At 32.9% G+C, this 16,764-nt stretch overlaps 1 protein-coding gene and 1 long non-coding RNA gene across 4 annotated transcripts; one reads left to right on the forward strand and one right to left on the reverse strand.

Moving 5' to 3' along the window:
- The first annotated feature begins 3,148 nt into the window (after positions 1–3,148).
- On the forward strand, positions 3,149–4,358 carry LOC136061692 (uncharacterized). Of its 3 annotated transcripts, none has more exons than XR_010623526.1 (2): positions 3,149–3,418; positions 3,497–4,358. It is a non-coding gene; the product is annotated as an uncharacterized LOC136061692 (long non-coding RNA). The 3 variants fall into 3 exon arrangements; XR_010623527.1 differs by having other exon boundaries at positions 3,502–4,358; XR_010623528.1 differs by having other exon boundaries at positions 3,530–4,358.
- Positions 4,359–7,116: 2,758 nt separating this feature from the next.
- Positions 7,117–16,404, reverse strand: LOC111992141 (CBS domain-containing protein CBSX2, chloroplastic). Its single transcript, XM_024023969.2, has 8 exons — positions 15,922–16,404; positions 14,282–14,369; positions 14,133–14,197; positions 11,735–11,783; positions 11,448–11,500; positions 8,133–8,248; positions 7,676–7,733; positions 7,117–7,578 (listed from the first exon to the last, which is right to left on the reverse strand). The coding sequence occupies exons 1-8, from the start codon at positions 16,180–16,182 to the stop codon at positions 7,504–7,506; spliced, it is 765 nt and encodes a 254-aa protein (XP_023879737.1). The 5' UTR covers positions 16,183–16,404; the 3' UTR covers positions 7,117–7,503.
- Positions 16,405–16,764: the final 360 nt, after the last annotated feature.

Here is a 16,764-nt window from a genome sequence, read left to right on the forward strand (position 1 = left end):
TTTTTAAGAAAGAAATACGTGATATATTATTAATCATGAATTAGGAAAATTAGGCAAAACAAAAGACAAAATATTTAGTGGACCAGATTTGTAATGAAAAATAAAGTTTTGCTCTTTAGGCTAAAGCAAGTGCAACTGTATTGCCTTGCAACCTACATGAAAGAAAGAAATACGGACTATCTGGCCTATTGCCCTTAATTTTTTTTTTTATTTAGCAATTTGCCCCTATTTGCAAACTACATAGAGATATGCCCCTGTTTTGATACTCGATTACCTTAAAATCGAGTTTCTACGAAATACTCAATCTGTAGAAAATCGAGTTATGCCTGATCAAACTTAAATTAAAAAAAAAAAAACATGGAATTTGATTTTATAGAAATCGAGTTCAAAAACGCCACTATAGGGCTTTAAAACGTCACTATAGGGCTTAAAAACGCCACTATAGGACTCCCTGATAGGGTAATCACACTTATAAAAAAAATTTGTAGGAAAACGCCACTATAGAGATTTAAAACGTCGCTATAGGGCTTAAAAAGGCCACTATAGGGCTTCCTAAATGGTATCACACTTGTAAAAAAAAATTTGCTGGAAAAATCACACTTATAAAATTTTTTTTTGCATGAAAACGCTGCTATAGGGTTTAAAAATGTCACTATAGGGCTTAAAAACGCCACTATAGGGTCCCTAAACTTGTATGGCGTGATCACAATTATAAAAATTTTGCAGGAAAATGCCGCTATAGGAATTTAAAACGTCATTATAGGGCATAAAAACGTCATTATAGGGCTCCCACTTATAAAATTTTTTTTTGCATGGAACTCGATTTTTGATATTCAAGTTCCATGCAATTTTTTTTTTTTTTTTTTTTAAAGTTTGATCGGGCATAACTCGATTTTCTACGAATCGAGTATTTCATTGAAACTCGATTTTAAGATAATCGAGTATCGAAATAGGGGCACGCCCCTATATAGTTTGCAAACATGGGCAAATTGCTAAATAAAAAAAAAATAAAGGGCAAAAGCCAGATAGTCCAAAGAAATACTATAGACCTAAGATCATATTTCATCTTCATAATAACAGATATGGAGTTTTATGACTAGTCTAGTTGCTTTATATATTATCAAAAAAAAAATTGAGAAAATATATTATTAATATTTGGTTGAATGTTTTAAAGTGGATTTATTTTAAGGATAATGTTTGATCCCAAGAAAAGAAGAAGAAGAAGAAGAAGAAGTTATTAAGGCATGAGTACTACTACTGTGATTGCAATTTTAGTGAACTTAATTTTATCACAAATCGTAACCTAAAATTGGAATGGCCTAGTTGATATTTTAGAATTATAAAATGCCTCAACTAATTTGTTTTTCTATTAAGTAATAAGATGTGTGATACATCATACACACAGCACCTTTTCATTATAATATATAGGTTTAACTAGCACTTTAATTTCTTTAGTCGGGTAATATTTTTATTGAGGAAATTATAATTTACAACCATTTTCAAAAGGTGAAGGGTTGGTTCTTGTGGTTAGGGGTGCGTATGGGTCAGGTTGAGAAGTTTTTTTAACCTAACCCATCATGGTGGGTTAAAAACAATTCAACTCAACCCAATTCACGTGGATCGAGTAGGGTTAGACAATATTTTTTTTTAATTACTATTATTATTATTATATTGAGAATTAGAACAACACCACTACAAGTAAGAGCAAATTTATAATCAAATAATCATGAGCATAATGCCAAACAAACACAAACTATAAAAGAAAAACTTAGGGTTTAGGTTTTATTTAGGAAAAGGGGAAAAAATAAATAACAAAATTATATAATATATTTTTTAATGTATATATTTATATTTAAATATATATTAAATATAGGTGGGTCGGGTCGAGTTAGGCAGGTTTGTAAATCTCATGACCTAAACCCAACCTGACCCACTGTTAAAAAAATTCATGACCCAACCCAACCCATCACCCCTAAAAACCGACCTAACTTGGTGGTTTGGATTGGATCAGGTCAGTTTTGGCGAGTTTGTTGCACACCCCTACATGTGGCTAAGGAAAAAGAGAAGGAAAAAAAAAAAAAAAAAGAAGTGGAAAATGTGTTGGGTTGGGTGTAGGGGCAAGGGTGTGAATAAATATATTTAAAAAATTGAATAATTTGATTTGAATAATGCTATATTCACAATATTTTTTTACAAATTTTAGGTGGTAAATTATAATTGATTTTAATTTAGGTTACTACTAACATAAATATTTTATCCACCAATAACTACTTACTATCCAAAATTATTTTATAAAATTATTGTGAAATCTTATTTCCCTCTCCCTTGTATATGTGTTTATTTCTCAAAAAATAAAATTATTGTAAAATGTTATGAAATTATTTTGTCATTTCAAACAAAAATTTTGATAAATATTGCCAAAAGTTTTTTCAAAAAACACCATTTGACAATTTTTACTAAATGTTCTGCTTAAAAAAAAAAAAAATCAAATTTCATACCGTATTTTTTAAAACCACAACTTTCTCCAAAAGTCAAACTAAACTCACCCTAAGGACACTAAAATAATACAATTTTTAAAATCCTATGCTACAAAAAAGAAAAAAGAAAAAAAAAGGGTAATTTTTTTTTATTTTTTTTTTTATGGGCAAAGGATTAGTATTAACTTAACACTATTCTATCCCCAAAAAGAAAGTATTAGCTTAACTATTAAGTTCACAACAACTTTTTCCTAAAAAAAAAAAAAAAAATTCACAACACCTTTCTCAAAAAGAGAAGTACGCAACACAAAAACCACGCCGCCTCAGTTTCTTAAGCCCCACGCCTCCTTTATGAATACTCTGTCCTTCACTCTTTCACCTTCTCATCCCAACACTACAGCTCTCTAGCTCTCTCTCTCTATCTGTGAAAACAACAATGGCGTCGTCTTCAACAAGCGTGGTGGTGAGTAACAAGGAGAAGGAGAAGGAGAAGGAGAACACGAAGAAGGTGACCCTGAAAAGCTCAGACGGCGAGTCCTTTGAGGTGGACGAGAGCGTGGCCATGGAGTATGATTTTAGTTTTTTAAAAAAAATTAAAAAAAAAAAAAAAAAAGAGGCACTGATTTGAATTAAAAATTTTAATATAGACTTTAATAAAATTCCAGATAAAATCATGCTTGGTTTGAAAAAAAAAATCTCAATCATAATTCTTTTATAATTAAATTATATTTAGATATATTTACAAGTAAAGGAAGCTTCCTTTCCCCCTCACTTTTAACCCCTACCACACATCTGACCATCACTTTTATTTTTTCCTTTTATATCTCACAAAGTCCTTTCTCTACTTCCTCTCCCACGGTCACCGCACATCTGATCCTCAGTTTTATTATTTCCTTTTATATCTCACAAAACAACATCCTTTCTCTACTTCCTCTCCCACGGTCTGTTCTCTTTTCTTTTCTTTTTTTCTTTCTTTTTTTTTTATTTTTTTTTTATTTTTATCTTTTCCTTTGTTGTAGCTCAGCACTTGTTTCTCTCTTCTCTAATGGCAGCAGCAAGCTCTCCACGAGCAAAGAAAGCAGCAAGCTCTCCATGGCAGTGGTGACAGCGGCCTTGATTTGAGTTTGGGTTTGGGTTGATGGGTTTTCTGTTGAAAGTTTGATTTTGGGTTCTAAGTTGTTGAGTTTTCCATTGAAGGTTTGATTTTTCTTTGTTTTTGGTTGATTTTGTGATTGGAATATCATGGGTCTGGATGGGTTGTGGTGGTGGTGATTGAGTGGTGGTTAGGCGGTGTTGATTTTGAGTTAATTCTCTGTGCTAGGTTGCGGTGTTTGGTGGTGGCTCTGGGTTTGGTGGTGGCGCTAGCGCCTTCTTCCCCGCACTAGTTTGTTGCAGTTTGATAGAGGAGAGTGAAAAAAAGAATAAAAAAATCGAATACACATGAACAGTAACCGTGTAAATATACACGGTATACTGTTCATTTACACCGGCTGTGTATATTTTACACATCTTTACACCCACTGATGTGGGTGTTTTTTTACTCAAAATGTGTAAAATTGGTCAAAATCTGTATTTTACACAATTATAAAAGAGCTGATGCGAATGCTCTAAGTGCATTAGTCCTTGCGATGATTGCTATTCTCCGTAACACCATTTGAGGATCTCAAGGTCAAAAATTTACAGTCCACCAAAAACAAGATAGTGAGTGACAACATGCAATAGATTGTAGCACTTATAGATTAAAGGGAATTCCTCTAAACTCACTACATAGGGTTCATAAGACCATTCATTTGTATTTTTATCACATCGTTTATTTAATGTGCATTTGGCTCCAAGTTAAAAAGTTAGCTTATTTTACTATTCAGCTTATTTTTGCTACTATTCATGGGCTCACTGCATTTTTTAGTACTATTTATGGGTCTCACTATTCTATTTCAGTTAACTTTTACATTTATCTATAGTACTTTTAGTAAAAAGTTTTCAATTTCAGTAAAATAAGCAAATCCCAAACAGACCCTTAAATGATTTAATGACTCATGATTCAATATACATGTATTGTCTTATAAATCACCAAACTAATTAGGAGACTAAGGCTATGTTTAGTAACCATTTTTTTCCTCATTCACCATGTCATACTTGCCTCTATCTTATTATTTTCTTTGTTAGGTGGCTATTATCTAGTGGATTCTGGTTATCCTTGCACCTTGTGGTTTCTACCTCTATATTGTACTGAGAGATACCATCTACCGAGACTTTTGCTTGTTTACTCAGTTCAACATTCATAACCTTACTGTTGAAGATGAAAGTATAAATAATTCGGGTGAGCCATTGCACACTGTTGACTTAATTGATCAAGCTGCTGAAGCTATGGCAACTTATAGGGATCAAATCGTAGGATTGATGTTGGCAAATAATAGGCATCATTGATGCCACATTATTATTATTATTATTATTATTATTATTATTTTGATGAAATTGATTCCCAAGCATTGATGCCATGTTATAAACTTTAGTTATTGATTATCTTTTATAACACTTGATTAAAGTGTTATAGTTTTAGTCTTACTTATATAATTAAAGTTTCAGGCTTGAATGTTATATACAAAACATTTGATTTTATAACTCCTCTAGGTGTAAGGATTTTAAATACTTTGAAGCAAACGTGTTTTTGATTTAAAATTTTTTTTTTTTTTTTAAATTAACCAAACAAAACAAAATTCAACTTTTTCAAAAACAACTACCAAACAAATTTCTTGAATTTTGTTTTTAGAAAATTTGTTTTTCCTTTCAACTAACCAAACGTGTTTCTCATTTTTAAAAGTAAAAAAAAAAATTTCTTTTTCCTTTAAAAACAAGAAAACAAAAATAGAAAACAAAATAGTTACTAAACATGACTTAAGTATATATAATAATTTATTAGGTTCTTTTCGGCCATTTCTAGTTGTAGGAAACCAAGTATAATACGAGGGAGGCCCTCTATCCCCGAACAATCTTATTTAATGCAATCAAAAAGAGGTTGAAATATCTTATCAAAAACAAAAAAAAAAAAATTTTTTTTTTTTTTAAAATAATAAGACAGAGGGCGCATTTTTTTAGTCGAGTCACATGATCATATCCTCGTCTTGTTTAATGTTTTATTGAAGGAAGAGAAACACCGTATATCTAGTTGCCACTGCCAGTAGTGGTCCTCGTAAGAAATTATGTAGTGAAAAACAAAATGCAATGCTTTCAAGACCATAGTAATTACTAATTACTAATCAAGCAAAAAACGACAGTGTAAGCAGTTACTCACTAAACCACCAACAAATCATTCTTGATCTGATCTCCGGCAGTTTCCGGACTCTCTTTGCAGGAAAGACCTGAGCTCTTCTATGAAAGACTCCACATTGACATAAGAAGAGCCATCTTCTTCAACAGCTCTCCTTTGCCTTTTCCCCCAACTCTTTCACTCTCTTTCTCATTCCCACCACCTCAACTTCATTGTTACCCCATTAATCCACACACTGCCATGGTCACCTTCTCCCTCTTCGCAGTCACCAAAGGCTCAGCATGCCATGATACCCACTCCTCATCCCCTATTGAAATCCCCCCCACCTTTATCACATCAGTCATAAAATTCTCAATGAAGAATTGCTCTGATGAAAGCGGCCACGTGATCATTGGCACACCAGCACTCACACCCTCAATGGTAGAGTTCCATCCACAATATATCACATACCCTCCACAGCCGCACGTTCTGATATCAGCAACTGTGGTGCCCAACCATTTATCAACAGCCTTCTCTTAGTATTCAGTAGCCTTTCTTCATATCCCAAGGGAAGCCAATCTTCAATCTCTTCTGGCTTTGGAAGCCTCAAGACCATAAGCGATCTCTAGGAGCTGTGCCAGAGCTAAGCAAGGCAAGCTTCCAAGAAAGTAACGTCTGAACATGCCCGTCTAAAGTAGCATCCTTGGGCAATTTGAATTGGTTAAGTTCTTACGCTGAGTGTACTTGTAATAATATATAATCTCAATGGTAAAACTTGGGCATATTGTGTTTAACAAATCTATAATATTATGCAGATGACCACACTAGCAGAAATAAGTTCATATACCATCTCAATTTCAAATTTCTGTCTTTTTTTATATTTCCTTCCTTATCAGCACAAGTATAGTCGATTTTCCTTTTTATTCTTAGTCAAAGGCTACATATGCGACACTTTCAACTCACTAAGTTTCACCTAAGAATTAATAATCCTCATATCTAAAAGAGGTTTCAAGCTTTTCTTCAATAGAAATAGAAATAGTAAGTTCCTTTTCTTGGAGACCTCGATTGAAGAATGGGTTAGACAGAAGTTCTTCTATTGAAAATCAAGGGATCGTTCAAAATATCAGACTAGATTCTTTCTATGTCTAGTATTTATTTATATTAAATAAATGAAATAACTATACCATGTATCACTAGGTTGCTGCAGAGGCCGCTCTTACAATCGTTTCCTTTTTACCTGCACCGTTCGAGAGTCAGTCTAGCTAAAATTGCTAGCCCTGTATGGTTGGAGTCAGCGACCTTAATGCAGTAGCAGTCAGCTAGATTTGAACTTTTCCTTAAATTTGTATTTTTTTTTTTTTACTTATTTAAATTTGTCATACTAATCTGGACTATAACAAATATATATATATATATATATACTTTCATAAATGTAAATTGTAACACACTGCAGATTACAATATAAAAGTCAGCTTACACTGCACCAAATCAACTCTGCACCACTGCATAATAAAAAGGCCTAGGGACAGGAATCAATCAATCACTTACCTCTAAAATAATGGCCAAGAAGATAACTAGGACAGCAATTATACACCTTCCTCCAAATGATATTGTTGGCTCAACAAACAACTCTGGAGCAAGAGACTGCACAACTGCGATGCCAAAAGATTGTTGCATAAATGTGATTCAAAGGTTACATATCTTTCGCATATATGAATTATGGCAACCATTCAGACTCGCATTCTATCAGCAGAGCAGTTCCACCGAAATCATGCTGAATTATGTTGACTTCTCACTGGCACGTTTTATCTGAAGCGCAGCTCTAACAACATTTCCCCTTGTTATGATTCCAACCTTCCACATTTAATCACATGTCATTCAGAAACTACCCACTGCTGCCAAGCATCTAAAATGAAATTTCAACAGAAAAGCATGAGAGTAAAATTCTTACCAGCTTACCATCACCATCTACTACAGGCAATCGACGGTATTTTGTTTCAAGCAACAACCTGGAATTGAAAACAAAATTTTAGAGCGTTCAGGATTCCAACTTTTTAGATAGACGGGAAAATGACCAACACCATAAACTGTGTCAAACTGCACATTTCAGCATATCATCAATTTCATATTAGACGTGTGGTTTGGGGTCACAACTTGTAGAAAACATATGCATAGTAATGATAAAACCACATATTTGTAAGAAACAGTAAGTCCCATCCCTGCTACAGTTCAAAGAATGTTTGAGAAAGTGCAAAATATGGTGCTGTAAAAGTGAATTTTCATGTAAAAAACATGATGTGACAGAGAACTAAACATATACACTCACAAATTCACAGAAAACTCTCTTTAAAAACATTTTTTTTTTAAAGATATATTATAGAATTAACAATATATAACAATAATAATACCTAGCAGCATCTTCCAGATTGGTGGATTCACGAACAACAAGTGGAGCAGGAGTCATCAAGTCCCCGACAACCTTACCATTATTCTTACCAATCAATTTCTGTATCTCATTGAATGTCTGCAACAATTATCCAGAATTGCAAGAAGTAAGAAATTATTCACACAATTCATTGAATTCCTAGATAGGGAATCTCTTCTATCTGAAAAGTAAGCTCAAGAATTACAAAACAAAGAGCAACAAGATGGCTTTAGGTTCTAGGCTAGGGTATGACTCCATCTTAGTGGACTCACACGTGGCATATGATTTTAGCAATTGCTTATGTAGGGAGGACAGAGACCAAGTGAAGTACAGCCTACATTAATTAGGACTGTTTTGCATATACAAAGATTCTAGCCTTAAAAAAAAAAAAGGGATGATACTAATGACCAATATATTTTATCCTGCAAAGTTAAATCAAGCACTTGAGTAAAGTCATGTTCATGTTATATAAGACAATTACTTCACATCTGAAAATTTCTCACAGTCAAAACTGCAGTGACATAGCTGCCCATACCAAATCCACCCAAATGACAAAATAAGTTACAAATAAAATTACAAAGTCGTCATGATATAAAGTCTAAGTGATTGTACCAATTGAATCAAATAAGAATTGAACATAAAACCTATATAGCATGAACTAGGCCAAACATGTTTCATAACTTTCATTTGCTCTTTAATGTTTTGTATTTTTTCCAAAAAAAAAAAAAAATCCTTGCTGTAACATATCAAACCAACTGGCATGAGTCCATTGCAATCCCTAAAGTAAGCAATAAAATTCTCAAATAAATTCAAGTTTCACATGTTGTCTGAGAATATTGTGACTGATTTCCACTTGGACTGCTGCATGTGGTAAAAATTTACAATGGATTACGGATTAAGTTATATTTGCAAAGTGGATGGGGAGAATATAAATCATCTTTTCCTTCATTGTGCCATTGGTTGGGAGGTACAGTCTATGGTTTTCTCTAGTTTTGATGTTTCCTAGGTTATGCCTTGCTTGGGGAAAGGCCTCCTAGTCTGTTCAAGAAGCGGATTCAAAGGCAATTTTAGCTATGACATGTGGAAGTTTATATCCCTGTGTAATATGGTCTATTTGGAAGAAATGCGATGCTAGATCATTTGATGGGATTGAAGCATCTTTGCTTCATTTGAGTCTCTGCCTTTTTAGATCTTTGTTTGATTGGTAGAGAAATATTGGAAATGTTAGTTGTTTTTCTCTTTTAGAGTTCATGGATCTTTGTAATTTTAGGTCTTAATTTGTTGCATTGCTCTCATATAATCCCCTTTTTATAAATAAAATTTCATTACATATAAGTTATAAAAAATAAAAATAATGTGATTGGGATTCCAAAGGTTTCATGACCCTTTTTATTTATGATAACATGGGATGGCACCAATTATGGATAAAATAAGCAAGAGTTGATTGAGATGGTTTAGATACGTGCAATACAGGCCTATTAGTGCTCAAATACCCAAAAAAAAATTATTATATTAATGATGGAGCAGTGTTGGTGAAGTGTGAGGTGCACTTACTTGCGAAGGCCTCCAAGACCATAGGCACAACACATTTTCAAAATAATGTGCTAAATTTTAAAAAAGTTATTAATAAACAATAAATTTATTTAAAATAAAAAACACAAATTTTCAAAAAAAAGCTTGAAATAACAAATGCATAATCCTGATCCTTTTCTATTCCAACAATTTTCATGACATCCAAACAGCTTCAAACAGACCATTATTTGTTATATAATGGGGCTGGCGGGTTTCCTAGAAATTTGTCTGGTCCAAATAAAACTCAAGAAGAAAAAAAGGGATTGGATTTTGGGAGAGAGAGAAAGGATATAGCCAGTCCAAAATAGGCAGGGCAGGGGGATGGATTTGAGAGAGATTGAGCCAGTCCATAAAAAAGATGTAACTCATATAAGAAATCAGGGGCCCATATCATTAGTATTAAGATCTAACAATTACATTTAATAAGTTATTTATCTTTTTCATAAGAACAAAAAAAGTGCACAAAAGTGCAGTTTAGGCATGCCTTATCAAATTCACTTCAGTTTAGGTGTAAAAAGCGCTTCATCCCTGGCACTTTGCCACATTGCACTTAAATCCCCTTTTACCAATGCTGTGATGTAGTAGTAAAAAGAAGAAAAACATAGGCCCAAATGACAGGTAGAACTTACAAATAAAAGTAAAAGCTTTTAGAGAGGTAACTAGCGATATGGCCCTAAACAGTGAATACTGTTATATAATGATCCATATAGCAAATCCCAGTCGGTTGAGTTTAAGGCTGCTAATGGACTATAGCCAAAACAAAGGCATGAATAGTTAAGTTGCAGATTAGATATCCAACATCTACGGGTCCCACATGCTGCGAGAGGAAGGTCTCATTAGATACCACCTCCTCAAACAGATTAGGCAGTAACTATGTTACTGCAATGCTCCAAGAACTTGAAAGGAAACATGCAAAAAAGATAGTCATGTTGTAACAAGATATGTCTATCACTTGTACCCAAACGGTATAGTTTATACAAAAATCCATAATATTATAAGACTAGGAAAATTGGTGTTTAACTTCCTCATTGCATATATAGAACTCGTAAAAAAATCTTAATGATTTACAGTCTCTAAGCAGGCAATTCTAATGGCTGTATGACTCACAACCCTACTTCAAAATATCATCGGATAGCAGCTGCAATAAAATGCTGGCATAACCATGGTTTTGATTTTGACTTCTTATTTCTAAGTTCATGGTGCCTCCTATCGTGTAGCCTACACCCCTAAACATAGAAGTTAGTTCCTCTTGAGAAGATTCTCAATTCCAACAGTCTTGCTGAAGAGGACCATGTGTGCATGCACAAGTGTTCACGTGTGTACATTGTGTGCACAATGCACTTGCACGTGCGTTCATGTCCAAGGCTGGTCTATATACTGCATATTTATGAATATTAGCAGATTTACAACATCAACTTCAACCATATTCCCAAAGGAGAAAACTTAGGTACAAGTCCTTGGGTGCAATACAAAAGGTTCCCCAATTAAATTTAAACACATAAATGGATTTTAAGATTTTAATTCTACTCGGCAAAAAATTATATTGTTTGCACTATATTGGATAATACAAATTTGTTTGAATCTAACTGGGGAACCAAATGTATAGCACCTAAGTTTTACCCATTCCCAAAGTTCCTCCAACAAGAATCCCATAGCAGCACAAGCAATGGACAAAATTTAATCATGATAGAGAACTAGTATTTGGAAGAGGAACATTCTTACATACTTTCCATGAACTATCGACATCAGGAAACAAATTTGTGTCACTTTGATTGCCACCTAATAGTCATAAAAGAACAAATAAGTAGCTGTTTTACAAAAAACTGATAGCTAAATTGTTATTGTGACAGACAGGCCTAAATTGTTATTGTGACAAATTATTAGTGAAATTTAATTTCTAATCAAGTGTCTTCTGATATTGTAATTAAAAAATAGATATTTATTTGAAGTTAATGAAATGTATCTAATTATTCCACAAACATCTCAAATTTGGCATCATAGTTTCCATACTACCTGATATCGAGTCAAGTGCTAACAGGTCATAGTCTGAAACGACACCAACCTGCCTCATAAAAACAACCACAAGTCAACGCCTTGAAGAAAATCAAACTCATATGAACTAATTATTTGACCCATTCAGATAATAATAATAATTTTATTATTATTATTATTATTATTATTAATCAACTTTTATAATTGATTATTAATAATAATTATTAATCAACTTATTACTATTATTATTATTAATCAACTTACCAATAGAAGTGGACAATAATAAAAATCTCATCAACCAAAAAATAAATAAAAGAAAATCAATCATCCATAGTCACTTAAAGGTACCATCTTGAACAAGAAAAATTGGATACTAGCTCGTTATATTTTAAAATGGATTAAATTATCATCTACATACTAAGCTGAGTAGGTTCTTAATTCAATATCATACCACCCTAAAACTAACAAGTCAAGCCAAGGGAGGGAGTTCACAATTTGGACAGAAGTATTTTGTTAGTCCTAAGTTTGCTCAAAAGATAAAATCAAGAAAATGTAGGATTTATATTATATAAAACTCAAATTCTTGGGGACTTGCTCTTATTTTAAGGGGCCAACCTTTATATATGTGTGTATTATATAAAAAATAAAAAAAATAAATTTAATTTTTGGGGGTCAATGAAGGGTGGTTGTGCCACCGCTTTTGGCAAAAGTAGCATGCCCAGCCTCTGGACTCCAATTTAGATAAGGTATTTATATGATCATTGCAAAATTTCTATTATATGGCATAAGTACTTAGCTCATATCCTCACTCCTACCCATTCCCTACATCCACACTTCCACATCTCCTTCTACCCATGGCAATCCACTCAAAGTTCTAGCAAAGGTGAGTAAAGGGGAAACAGCATACCCATCACTTCCTTGTCTACAAAGCATAACGACCTCCCCTAAATCTGTAAAGGACAAAGTTTAGCTACAAAATCAATTGTAGCCTTAGGCTACAAACTCACTCAATATCTTTTTATTGAAGGTGAATTTTGACAAATCCACTATTGGATTGCATCTTCTTCTTATATCCTCCATGTTTGCAAAGTTTCAAGAAAATTAAAGATCAATAGATATGTCATCAATAAATTTTTAAATTGCAAGTTTTTGTAATTTAAAATTATACATAAAATATAAAATTATAGATTATATAGTAAATGATATCCAATTGACACAAAAATTGACATATACATTAAAAGCGTAAAAAACATGTAATTCAACAGTTAGATTTTCAAAATATGCAATAATATTTATTTTATTAAGTGAGTTTGTAGCCTAAGGCTACAACCAATTTTGTAACTAAATTTTGTCCATCTGTAGAACTCATATTGCAAGGGAAAGCCCCACCAGAGAGAAGGAAATAATGACATAATTTAAGATCATATACAACATACCATATTGTCACCAGAACAATGTTCTCGATTCAACATGTTTGATACTCATAGTCTTCGTGCATGTTTCACATTGTCCTTGATGCAACATAGAAAGGGCTCAAATTCCCTCTTCTATAAACACTCTAAAAGAAACATTTTCACAGTTAACTTGGTGCACTCTCCTAATATTTCATTAACTCATATAGTCCTAACAATATTAACAAGACTACAGGAGATATCTCACAACCATAGAGCAAAAGGGCATTTTCCCCAGATCTTCCAAACAGAGTAACTATTTCCTTTTTTTTTCTCATAAGTAAAAATTTCCTAATCTCTGTTTTCAGCAGAAAATGTTTCTCAAATTTTTATTTTTGTAAGAAAAATAATTTTATTTGAAAGAGGAGCTTGTTTGGATACACAATATGTGCATTGAACCTTTTTTTTTCCCTTAGTAATTAAGATTCAAAAGATCTAAAAACTCTAGATAAGATGATGCGGGGATTCTACCCAAAGTAGTCAATTAATCATACAAAGATCTCAAAATGGATTCCTTGAGAAGATGATTTTGGTATTCAACCCCATAAAAAGGTTCTATTGTTCCTCTCTTTTCTCAAGTTTTACCGTGCTTAACACATAATTGAAGTGTCAAAATTTTTATTCTAATGCAATAAGATGGTAGCCAACATTTTGCTTCCTGCACTTGGCACTCAGACATATTTATTTTAGGAAATATATCAAGCACAAACCAAATATCATAATTTTCTGTATATCATTCTTTAGCATTCCACAGATAACAATCTCCAAGAAACATAGCTGCTGTTAAAACATTATATCAAACAACAATATAATTTATGTTGTCAATACATATCTACAATTCAAGATTTAAAATAATGCACTGTTCATATGCCAAAAGATGTTGCATCATATTATGCCATATATGTGTGTGTGCACGTGTGTGTTATTTATTTTCTTTCCTATCATAGTTAAAACAAAAATAGATTTACCAATTTCCATTGATCATCAATCACAGGAAAACCAGTTATTCTCTTCTCTACAAGAGCATCCAAAGCTGTAACAACAAAAGACAATGAATAAAAACACTGAATTAATCATAGGATATTCCCAAAAGTACAAGCTCAAATATCAGTAATACCTTCTTCAACAGTAGTTGTAGGTTTTACAACGTGTAGTTCCTCCTTCTTTGTCATAAAATCACCAACAGTATATGTTCCGCTTCTAGGCTGAAATATCAAGATCAAACTATCAAATAAATTCTAAATGCAAAAATAAATGTAGTCTCCCCACTCCCCAACCGGAAGATATAAAAAGAGCAAACAAAATCAGCATTGGAAAGATAAAGAGAAGAAAATGATACAAATAGACATGAAACCTAATTGAAAAATGCATCTACCTTATACAATGGCAAAGGCAAGTAAGCTACACAAAGAAACATCATACCTCAATGCCTCATAAACAAAATTTGTGACTTTCCAATTTTACCTTAACTACACCATATATGAGTCTATTTTGTAGTAAATGATTGAAATCTTAACTTGCTGTAAACAAGCACATTCAAGCCATGTGCCTAGCTCCCTAGTAGTATTATAAAAATTGCACTGGCAACTAGAAGCTTAAACAAGGGTGTGCTCTTCAATCTACATGCAGAAGCAGAATTGGTCTACTTTGCAAGAACTTCAAAAACATCTAGCTGTCTCCCTTGTTACAATGAGAAGTGGCAAAGAGAAAAATAACTAGTAGATGACTTTTCCATGTGGAAATTTGCTAATAGATAGTTCAACCATATCTAACATTCAAAGAAGTTGACTGCAGCCAACCAAAAAAGAAAAAAAAAAAAAAGAGAAAAGAAACATATATATTTGATGGGGAAAAAAAAAAAAAAAAGAGGTTTTGACATCTAATTTGAACTTCGGAACAGGTAACTTTTTGCCAAAAAATTTCCCGGAAATGAAAACTGGCCGCTTAGTATATAATGTCAAAATACATACAAAAGCAAATCAATCTGTATCTATATATCTATATAGGAAAATGTCAAATGCACTACAAGTTTTACTAAATAAAGTTGACAAACTAATGTGGCGATAAACTTGATTGGTTGGCTTCAACCAACTCATAACTGAAAATTTGAATTGCCTATCTATGATTCAGTTTGTAAACTTAATGTAGTAGAACTTGTAGCTAGCACCACTCCTCTAGATATAAAATATAAATAAAATCAAAGCCCATATATTTGCTAGTCATTATTTTGATACGTATTTTTTTAATCCAGTATAAATTCAATAAGGATTCTCCTATGACTTTTTGAAAAATTCTAACATTACACAATGGTTACGACACGGGTACGGCACCTCAAATGAAGTATCCGCGCTTCTTAGATAAAGCCTTCCATAAATGCTTATTAACAACTGCTGTAATTATCAAATTTCATAATTAAAAAAAAAATTCATAATTTGTTGAAGCAAGACAAGGGTTACTGACTATTATACATAGTTACATACACACACACACATATATATATATATAGACAGATACTGAGATATATGTATTATATTATGTTTTCACTCATGTTCGGTAAGTTCAGGTTCAGATATTGGTAAAGCAAACACAGTGAAAACCATATTATATTAATATAAAAATAAATAAATAAATAAATAAATAAAAACTATATCCATCAAAAGCCTTTCCAATTTTAAATGTGACAAATAAATAAATAAAAATAAAATTCCCTCGGGGTCCAATAACTACTTTCTTTCTCTGAAATCATAAAAGACTCACCGGGAGAGAGTTGGTAACGCCGACGCCGGAGAAAGCGGAGACGACGGGCCTGCCGCCGCCGGCGGAGAAATGGAAACGGCGTCGTTTGGAGAGAGAAGCAGTAGCGAGAGAGGAAGGTGGTGGTGGTGGTGGTGGTGGCGGTGTGTAAGTGTAAGAGGGAAAGATAGAAGAAGAAGAAGGAAAGTGATTGGGATAATGGAGAAGAAGTGAGTTAGGCCATAGCGTGAGGAGTTGAGAATTTGGTAGAGAGATCGAGTTCATGGTTCGCCACAGTAGACTAGACTAGAGTCTTTAATCTTTATGGCTTTTTCTGTGGATACTGTTCTGACAGCTTTAGCTTTTTTTTAAAAAATATTTTGAAGAGAGAAATCTGAGAGAGGTTAGATTGGATTTGGGATTTCAGAGTTTCAGAAATAGTGTACGGTTACTCGCTCCTGCTTTCTCTCAACTGCGGCTTCCTATTCTTTTGACTTATTTTATGACCTTTGCTTTTCGGGTTTTTCTTTTTATACTTTAAAAAAAAAATTTCAAAATGAGGAAAATGCCAATTGGTCGGTGAGACTTTTTGGAGCAAAGAACGCTAAAAGAGTTGGTTGGCAGTTGGCACGATTATTTAAATAACAATTCTTAAGGCTTAAAACAATATTAACATTTTTTACAAGTATTTTTATAACATTTAAATATAAATTTTCACAATATTAAAAACTAAATAACAATTCTCAAACATTGCTACAAATGGGCTCAAAGGTAATGTAAAGTTATATAACTTTTATAGTAACTTGTTATGTAAAAAAATTGTAAGTAGTAAATGTGTGACCTACCTAAACCCCCACCAAAGCCATT

The sequence above is a fragment of the Quercus suber genome, unplaced genomic scaffold, assembly GCF_002906115.3.
Source record: "Quercus suber isolate HL8 unplaced genomic scaffold, Cork oak 2.0 scaffold_341, whole genome shotgun sequence".
NCBI lineage: Eukaryota > Viridiplantae > Streptophyta > Magnoliopsida > Fagales > Fagaceae > Quercus > Quercus suber.

What these genes read in the sequence shown, in the direction of transcription:
- LOC111992141 (XM_024023969.2), bottom strand. Translation starts at nt 16,182, where the DNA reads ATGAACTCGATCTCTCTACCAAATTCTCAACTCCTCACGCTATGGCCT. An exon ending in GCGTTACCAACTCTCTCCCG is followed by an intron (nt 14,370 to 15,921) that starts GTGAGTCTTTTA and finishes TTGATATTTCAG; the next exon opens with CCTAGAAGCGGAACATATAC. An exon ending in AGCACTTGACTCGATATCAG is followed by an intron (nt 11,501 to 11,734) that starts GTAGTATGGAAA and finishes TATGACTATTAG; the next exon opens with GTGGCAATCAAAGTGACACA.